Genomic DNA, 9129 nt, shown 5'->3' with positions numbered 1-9129 from the left:
CTAATCATGTGATTCAAGTGTGTTGACCCAAGGTGAGATCTAAACCCTCGAGGCCTGGAATTACCCACCCCTGATTTAGAGTCTGCAATTACATTCTATTTTTTTGAAGTTCGTGCACCTCATAAAATAAAACTGCATATAATATGCTACCAGGAAATCTGCAGAGGATGCTTTTTGACAGAGATGGGGACAGTAACACAGGGGAAAGTTAAACTTCAAGTGTCTTAATTGACAAACAATATAATGTAATATAGATAGTTAATTTCCATTTGTGGAGTAAAACTGTGGAACAGTTTTCCAGCAGGACTACAGCAATTCCATCCATCCATCCATCCATCCATCCATCCATTCTCTTGCACTCTTGCAGTTAGCCAATTCCACTAACTGCAAAAACTAACATTAGAAAGAAAAAAATAACAAATTAAATTATGAATTAGCACAGGAACCTGGACCCATGACTAAACGATGACTGCTAAAAACTACAGTCATTGCCAAAGCAACACAATGATTTAATTTATTATAAAAATAGCACCAAATTTGCTAATAGTCCATTTTATTTACACAGACAGCACATAGACACTGTGACATCAACCAGTGGTTCATGAAGTGCCACTGGTAAACCACCTTGTGTTTAAAGACCAGATGCGGCAGTAAGAGGTGGATCTGACTGAGAATGAAAGAGGAGCATTTCCATGTGCCAGTGTACATGAGGTTGTCATCTCTATATTTTGGCCAAATTAGATGTTCAAAAAAAAGTTAAGAGACAAACATAAAAAAAAAGATAAGAATTTACCTGATAACCATCTGGACGCTGGCAAAAGAATGTTTTAAACGCCACAATTTTAAAATTGTGTTCACGAGGCAGGCTGACAAAGCAGCATGGCAGGATAATACTTTCATCACAGTTCACATCACTTTGTTTCATCATTAATATCTCTTCTAAACCATATTAAAGCCAAACAAAATGATCCCTTCCCGCTGACACTCAGGGACAAAAGAGATTAGATCCACATTCCTAACATGAATTAGTTAACATAAATGGCATAAAATGATTCCTTTCTACCTGCATGCCACACGGGGAGAATGGGAAAGAGTTGTCATATTTGATTAAATCACACACCATCTGTAGTACCTTCCTTTGGCAAGTAGAGTTTGAACAAACTCACAAACTGGCCTTTGACTGTTCTCTGCCTGAGGAGCTCAGTGGCTGCTTTGATGATAACGTGGTCCGACACTGTGACAGGAGCCAGGGAACGAGGCTTGACACCGCAAGCCCTCCCATCCTCCGTTATACATATTGCTCACTCTTCCTCGCGCACGTACACAGAAACCACAGGGGACTTGTCACCCACCCACGCTGAAATCTACCGCCCTGCTGTTCCACATTTTGAGTTATTACCTGTTTCTATTATATCGTTCACACAGTGCCAATAAAGCATGAATCGAGTTATGAGACGGGAACCAAGAGCTGAACATTTCAGCCTTTATTAAGCTGTCTGTTAGTGCAAGAGGAAGCGTCCGCGCACGTACATACACAGAGTTAAAGTTCCCACAATCAACACAGACAGAAACGGGAGAGCATAAAAGCACAGTGATCGCTTCAGAGATGAGCAGATGGGACGGTGTGAAGAGAGAAAGAGCTGGAGGAAGAGGAAGGCGAAGAGGGGAACTCAAATGAAACAGGAAATTAAATAAGATATCCTAATGTGAGGAGACAATTGGTAAGAAGTCATCAGACAACGTAGGCCACAGCAGCCTTGAAAGTTTATCAGTGCCTTCACAGGAATCACACAACCATAAGTACTATTTAATAAATGTGAAAGGGTCGTTATTCATGTGTGAATTGTAACACCACAGAGTGCAGGGACAGTCAAAGGCGGTACAAGGAAATGTGAAAAATGCCACTACACTTTTTTTTGGTTTTTAAACACACTGCGCTTGTCACTGGGTAATTTCTCTTCTTTGTCATTCCAGTTGCATTCTTACAAATTTGTTTCCAGTTAGTGTGACACGCTTAAGGCCAATAAACCTTCACAAACATATTTGTGCAGTCGTCGGCTTGTGCGTGCTCGGCAAAAACGTGTCAACATGTTTGTCTTTGTGTGCGTAACTCAGAAAGTCCTGGTGAGTGAACCGAGCAAAATGCCTGAACAGTCAGCTGTCGCCCCAACAGAACATGTACAAACTAAGATCACACTGTAAACAGGGGTGGCTATATTTTCTCAGTGTGGACATGCAATGTAAGTGATTCACTTTCATGTTTGTCTCGTCACAAAATAGTCCAGTTTGCACTTAGAGGCTTAGAGACCTTTAGTGAGATTTTCTAGAGATTACCTCCTAAAGTTTGGAGGTGTTTGATGGGCATTTTCTTTAAACTATTCCCACAAAACCTCATCGGTTGTCAAGCAACACAGGGTGTAGTGTGGCATTGCAAAACAGAGTGATAGACTGTTATCCTGTTTACATCTGTGGTCAGAAGTTTTTTCTTTGCGTTTTGCCTAGAAGTCCAGCATCCAGGAGTCATGCTGGAGACTGGTGTTTTGTACATGCCATTTAATGACGTTATCAGCTGAGGACCTGTCAGGTGTCAACACTTCCTCCTTGCCCAGGTTTGCCTTCCATTTCCATTCCTAGAGCTAGTATGCAGAATTCTGTAAAGGGAGTAGTACGTTCCTTCTTCAGTTTTCTTGAATTTTATTTAAATCTGGAGCACCAGGGCTGGTGGCAGACACTCAGCTAGCAGATTTTATTTCTACGTTTTCAGTGAAGAATTTCCCATTTGTAGCAAACACAGCCTTGAAGGCCTAATAAATGGGCCGCTGTACGCCTACATTGATTTTCCAGCATTTGTCAATAACCATTTCCAGTATTTGAGATTCAATGAATGCCATTTTCATTCAAAAAAGAGTGTTTTTTTCCCCCCTGTGGAATACAACAATATTTCTAAACTGATGTGTTTTGCTATTCACTCAGAGCTCTTTCTCCACGTTTTGATGGGTGTGTTTGTTACAGGCAAACATTTTCAGCATGGTTTAGTGGTTTGGATGAAATCCAGTGTAAACTGGACTTCCCATGCCCTTGCATCAGAAGAAGGGCATAAGAAGCATCCTGGCTCATAGCCAAAGGATGTGCAGGATTTTGATCAGCCTCCACCTTTCCCGAAGGCATCAAGTCACAGGTATTTTCTGTAACTTTGATGATTAATGATTGATAGTGAAAAAAACTGTTTGTTTTTATTCAATATTTAATATTCAATATTTAATTAAATATTAACCTCTTAAGCCCCAAGCCTAACTGATCAATACATGGCTAAAAGACTCAAATGTGTTGGGGTTCTTATATTTCTTTTAAATGGAAGGTTTTATCTCTTTGCAGTATTCATTAGGAGGATCTATTCAAAAGTGATGTTGAATAGCAATTGCACACTGCAAACGCTAATGATTTAGACTGCATAGAGTTCAGCCTGACAGAATCCAGCCAAAGCAAAGCATCTTAAAAATTTCACATTAAAATGTACTACAAAAGTGAGAAATATTTATTTGAGTAAGCAAATCAGTCTTAAATTGTGAAACCAGAAGTAGGATGATTTCAGCCTAACCCCGGTGTATTCATTGGATTAATTATACTGACCTTCACACATGGTGAGTCTCTATTACACATAATCAGACATAGAAATTTCATTGTTTGCGCAGACACTAAGTATCCAGGAGGTAAGGGTAGAGGTGAAATGACCTCATCAAACAGACTGACAGAGAATTAACAGGCAACAATACTGGCAAGTTAATTATGTGTAATTAATAACTAATCAATGTCATAATAAATCACTAGTGATTTCTTCTTTGATTTGAATTGGCAGCTTAAAATCAACCAATTCAAAACATTTTCAACTTTTATTTCATATAGTGTTTAACCTGTCAGATGCAAGTGTCATTTCTCTTTGCTGATATCACAGACTGAATTATTGAGGATTTAGAAAAATAATAACAATGAAAAGAAAAGTAGTTAGTTATTTTTTCCTCCAAAATAAAATACATTTGATTACATAAATCGTCTAATATAAACTGTTACTGTTACCATTCCACCATGACCAAATCTGAGAGCATGGCGCCATCGCGTGTTCGAGTCTCGCAACTGCAGCCAGCATGAGGTGGTGTTTACTGTTGCTAGGTAACGCGCATACCTAGTTTAAGGCCAGTGAAAGGCTTTCTGCTGATCCAACCCTAACTGTCGTGTTTTTATTTTTCTCTCAACATGGCAGATAAAGATAAACTGGATTTGGTCCATCGGGACGCGATTCACGCCGAGCGGGTCCGGAAAGAGCAAAGACACCAGAAGCTCCACACGGAGTTCAGCATCAACCCCCACAGGAAATGTAAGTAAGCTAATCTCCCCTCTTGCTCCGTTTCTCCCTCACATCAAAAATATGATAAAAATAAGAACTATCACTTACTCAAAAGTGTGACTGGGCAGGGTTTTTTTTCCTTTTGAATTTCACTGCGATTAGGGGACCAAAATCAGGGCCCTCAGCACTTTAGCAGTGCTTGCAAGAAAGGTTACACTATGATTCAGTGTCCAGCATGCTTATTAGGAAGAGCCAGACACTGAAAAGCACGAGTGCTGTGCATTTCATGGCAGTTTGGTCCTCTTTTGTAGAGCTCTGTATAATTGTTGTACTGTATACCTCCTTTTCTTATGTGTGTGTGTGTATGCTGTGTTACAGTGCATGTACTGCCAGACAAACCCATGTGTAGGAGAACGACAGAAGAGATTCCAGAGGACGGTAAAATTTCCATTGGAATTAAATGCGAGAAATATTCTATCCACCTATTCCGTTTATATAAATTTGTTTTTAAACAAGTTGGTTTTATAATTTGATTTTTTTGGCCTCCAGAGGATTTCATCAAGGCTTTCCGCAAGGCCCACGAAGTTCCTACCAAGAAGTATTCTATGCCACTCACTGAGAGCCAGGAGATAGGATGGATGTCGACTCCACTGGTGAGTAAAACGCTGTTAGTGGATTTTGGAACAAACTGTAGCTTAAATGTGTAAAAAATTAACACTAACAACCCCAACACTACTATGAAGACGTCATGAAACCCCGCTTGTGTAAATTTTGAAGAATCTGCCCCAACCATTCTTTCCCAGTGTTTAGTCTGGTGTGGGATATCAAACTCGAGTAGAAATGGCTGAGACACAGCTGGGATATTTAATGTGTTTAGTTTGATTTAATGTCTGCAGCAAATGGTGCGACACCCAAAAAAAAAATACTTCAGGGAAGAAGCCGTTGTCACAGCCCAATGTAAACGACAATTATTGGTGGAATAACTTGAAAATTGGGAACACCATTGTTATCATGTCCAAACATTCCTCTTTTAATTAGGGAAACACTTATTTTAAATTCCTGGGCTGACAATGATGCCTAGAATAACACAATACAGATATTTGTTTCTCGTTTAATCATGCCATTTTGATATCTGAAAATTGTTTTCCTTTTTTATAAGACAGTAAACACCAGTAGGCTGATGAAATCGTGCATCCGCCTTAACTCTGTTGATTTATTTTCCACCAGGTCCCGGAGTCCCGCCAAGACACCAGATTCAATTTCTTCCGATTTATGACAGACGTCACCAAACACCATGAATTTGGCCAAAGAACACAAAATTAACCCCCCCCCCCCCACACACACACACACAAAAGAGAGAGAATAGAAACTGAATGCCTACTGAAATGTATTTGTTCATCAAACATGCGGGTGTCAGCACAGAAGCTGACCCTTCTTAGAGAAACACTTGGGGGGAACATTTGCACAGGTCTGTACAAAACACACACGCCCATCACATACTAATCATACTAATGAATGGAAAAGGGCAAAACTGACAGCTGCTCAATATTATAAAATGTCATGTAACATGGGAGAGAATCAACGAGTCAAAAAGCTGAGTGAGAAAAGTAAAACAGAACACACAAACCTTAGGAGAAGAGTGAGTCATTGAGAAGGTGGAGATATGGAGGTGTAATCACAGAGAGTGGATCTAAAACCACCTTAGGGTAGGGACAACTGCAGCCACAGATGCAAATATCAGGGTATCTACAGCAAATAACATTGTCCTTCTCAACCTTAGGAAAGCTCTGTATTTTGGAGCTGTGTGCAGTCCATTCTTGGCTTTACAGGCCCTTTGAATAGCTTCCCCAGCTGTGTGATTGGACTCAGTCCATCTGTGGTTTGAATATGATTAATATGGACCTCCATATCAATCCAGATGCATGTACGAAAGGTATATTGTACCAAAAAGTGTAGAAGAAGAGCTCATAGTCCCTTTAGGCAAATCCTGCCAAAAAGCAGAGTGCAAAGTCCAGTCTGCTGAGCAGCCCGCCAGTCTCTAAGAGCGATTCTTCATCTTCTTGCGCACAGACTTGCCTGGACGTTTCTGGAAGTCAAAGAGAAAGAAATGATTTGTTTTCTTATTTACTCATTTGAATAAAACAGTCAATAGATAAACATGTGTGTGAGAGACTCACATTTTGTTTTCCTCCTTTCCCCTTCTTCCCTCCCTTGCCGTGAGCTATTTTGGCACGGAAACCGGAAACATCGTTGTAGCTTTCCTTGGTGTTCCACTTCTTTCCACTCTTTTTGCCTCCAAAGCCAAACTTCTGGTCCTTGAATTTTCTCTTAGCGCTAGGCCTGTGGGAAAAATAAATAAGTAAGAGTTTCATTGTAAAAATGCCACAAATCTGAAGCGGGACCAAAAAGAAAAAAAGCAATGACTGCTGTGTGCACTGCTGAAAAGTTCAAACTTACCCCTTTTTGTTCACTGCTTTCTTTGAGCCCTGAGAAGATTCTTTATTCATCTTCTGGTCACCTTCCAAGAATTCCAGTTTGTCGGTCATTCCTAGAAAGAGAAGATGTTGTTCCCAGTGCTCAATAAGTGACGTGTCCAAATTGGTGTAGTGACAAAACAATAAAAGAAATAAGGAAATAACGTCCATGCTACACTTGTAAACACCGACCTTTCTGGTATTTCTTTACAGCGGACATCATGGCCTTCTTCTCCTGCTGTCTCTTCTGGATCACTTCTATTTGGACCTGGCAAAAAATTCAAAATTAGAGTCATTCTTTTAGCCATGTACAGTCGAAGTATCATACACATATAACACTTACAGGTGTTAAGAAGAATTTCTGAACTCAGTCACCAACCTTTTTGCCAAACTTCCTTTGCTCGCGCAGTTTCTTGGCCTTTTCTGACCTCTCCATAATCATCTGCTTTGAGATCAGCTTTTTCCTGATCTGAACAGACCAACAAATGAAAAAGTATATGAATTTAGGCCCGACAGAACAAAAGAACTAAACTCAGGTCCTGAACCAGTATGTGCAAAGAAATGTTAATTACTTTACTATATGGGTGAGAACTAATACTTAATTACAGTGATGCTGTTTCAGGTGTTATGGAACATGTAAGGAGAAAAAAAAAAAGCATCATCATATAGGAGACCAGGCTCACCTTCTGCATGTGCTGATCAGATTTGGCCATCTCTGCAAAGTAGTCTTCGGGCCTCTTGGTGGCTATGCTGTGCCTGTTTAGGAGTGGCAGTGCCTCGAGGACTGTAGCCTGAGCTTGACGGTAGCTGTAAATAAACAAAAAACACAAAGTAATTGGAATGGTCTCTTTGTAGCTGTGTTGTATTTTTCCAGCATTTTTTTGTAGGCTATTCTCTAAAACATTCAACACCATATGCATGTTTGTAACTCTTTAGCTGAAAAAAGAAAAAGAAAGAAAAAAAGACTTATTTGTCTGACTCGTAACCAAACTATATTAGTGTGGTTACAAAATACAAGTATATGTGATGCTTTTTAGCCTATCGTCCAATCTCTCTCCAATTCCTTTTCTTTTTCTCTTACCACCAACCAGTTGCAGCAGATGGCTGCCCCTCCCCAACCCTGGTTCTGTCTTATGAGCAGGCACTATATAAATAAAACTGAGGTGAATTAACGGTCACTTACAAGAACATCTCCCTCTGGAAATCATCATCAGCATCCAGTTCCCCAGCGGCTGGCGCTGAAGCTTTCTCTTCAGCTTGAGAAATGATATTTGCAGCTGGTAGGTTGGTCAGATCCAATCTCTCCACCCAAGGAAGATCTTTACGAAAATCAGCAACACACTGTTTCAACCCCTCCTGTGTGACAACATAGGAGCAATAAAGGTACAACAAGTAACAATATTATTCACTTTACAGGGAATTTCGAGAACTGTTCCATTGCTGCTTTAAAACTATTTCAGTGGTATGGTTGTTTATAGTACGTTGACCATCCCTGTGTAGCATAACTTGCTACTAACAGAAGATGTGAGATGCCACTCACCACATTGTTGGCGAACTTTTTGGGTTTATCCACCAGGACGTTCATCCCAGGCTTCAACAACCCCGCTGCAAAGGCTTCTTGCAGCTGGGCAATGAAATGAAGATAAATAATATTAACTCTGACTTATCTAAACCACCACTTGCTACAGCAAGACTACACGGTCCTAGTAAACGTGAATTTTCCTGCTATCTAAAAAGCTTGATTAGAAAAATAAAGATTCTGATACTGACAATAGTACCAGGTCTCTGTTTGTTTGATTACCTTTATAAACAGCAGGCACAGTGACGTTTAAAACCTTAATACCTAACAGGAATGTGGTTAGCTAACGATGCTAGCATGTTAGGAAACTGACCTCATCGTCCGATAATTCACTGTTTTCCTCCTCTGAATCCTGACCGAGCAGCGCCTCCTCCTCTACGGACGCCATAGTCTTGCTGTCGATAACCATGAGATGACTATATGTGAACTATCAATGTTAAAACGTAAAACAATACGCCTCGGATATACAGTGCTCCTCACATGGACTATAAGGAGCCTTTCACGTGGAGCGGAAGTGACGCCTCTGAACGTCCTACCTATTCAGTTCGCCGGCGGATAAAAGGTGTAAAGAAAATTAGTTCCAACCCGGAAAAAATTCAACGCAAAAAAAGTAAATAAATTAATAAAAAAAATAATACAGAAGTAAATAACGTTTAAGTCACACTATCCGATAACTCAATGTCCGATTCGCTCTTTGAAGAGCGGCGAAAATCACAAGTAAGTTGTATTACAAG

General features: G+C 40.1%; 2 protein-coding genes across 2 annotated transcripts; one reads left to right on the top strand and one right to left on the bottom strand.

The window, feature by feature from the left end:
- The first annotated feature begins 1579 nt into the window (after positions 1-1579).
- On the top strand, positions 1580-5865 carry cfap144 (cilia and flagella associated protein 144). The gene is made up of 4 exons (XM_080886673.1): positions 1580-4372; positions 4721-4780; positions 4892-4995; positions 5570-5865. Exons 1-4 carry the CDS (start codon positions 4252-4254, stop codon positions 5663-5665), a joined length of 381 nt encoding a protein of 126 aa, XP_080742799.1. The 5' UTR covers positions 1580-4251; the 3' UTR covers positions 5666-5865.
- Positions 5346-8921, bottom strand: ebna1bp2 (EBNA1 binding protein 2). The gene is made up of 9 exons (XM_080886672.1): positions 8709-8921; positions 8357-8440; positions 8000-8172; positions 7500-7623; positions 7196-7285; positions 7009-7084; positions 6800-6890; positions 6520-6682; positions 5346-6428 (listed from the first exon to the last, which is right to left on the bottom strand). Exons 1-9 carry the CDS (start codon positions 8802-8804, stop codon positions 6381-6383), a joined length of 945 nt encoding a protein of 314 aa, XP_080742798.1. The 5' UTR covers positions 8805-8921; the 3' UTR covers positions 5346-6380.
- Between the last annotated feature and the right edge of the window lie 208 nt (positions 8922-9129).

Source organism: Rhamphochromis sp. 'chilingali', assembly GCF_963969265.1.
Source record: "Rhamphochromis sp. 'chilingali' genome assembly, chromosome: 7".
Lineage (NCBI taxonomy): Eukaryota > Metazoa > Chordata > Actinopteri > Cichliformes > Cichlidae > Rhamphochromis > Rhamphochromis sp. 'chilingali'.
Note: the sequence above shows the minus strand (reverse complement) of the source record. Positions and strands in the feature narration are given on the sequence as shown.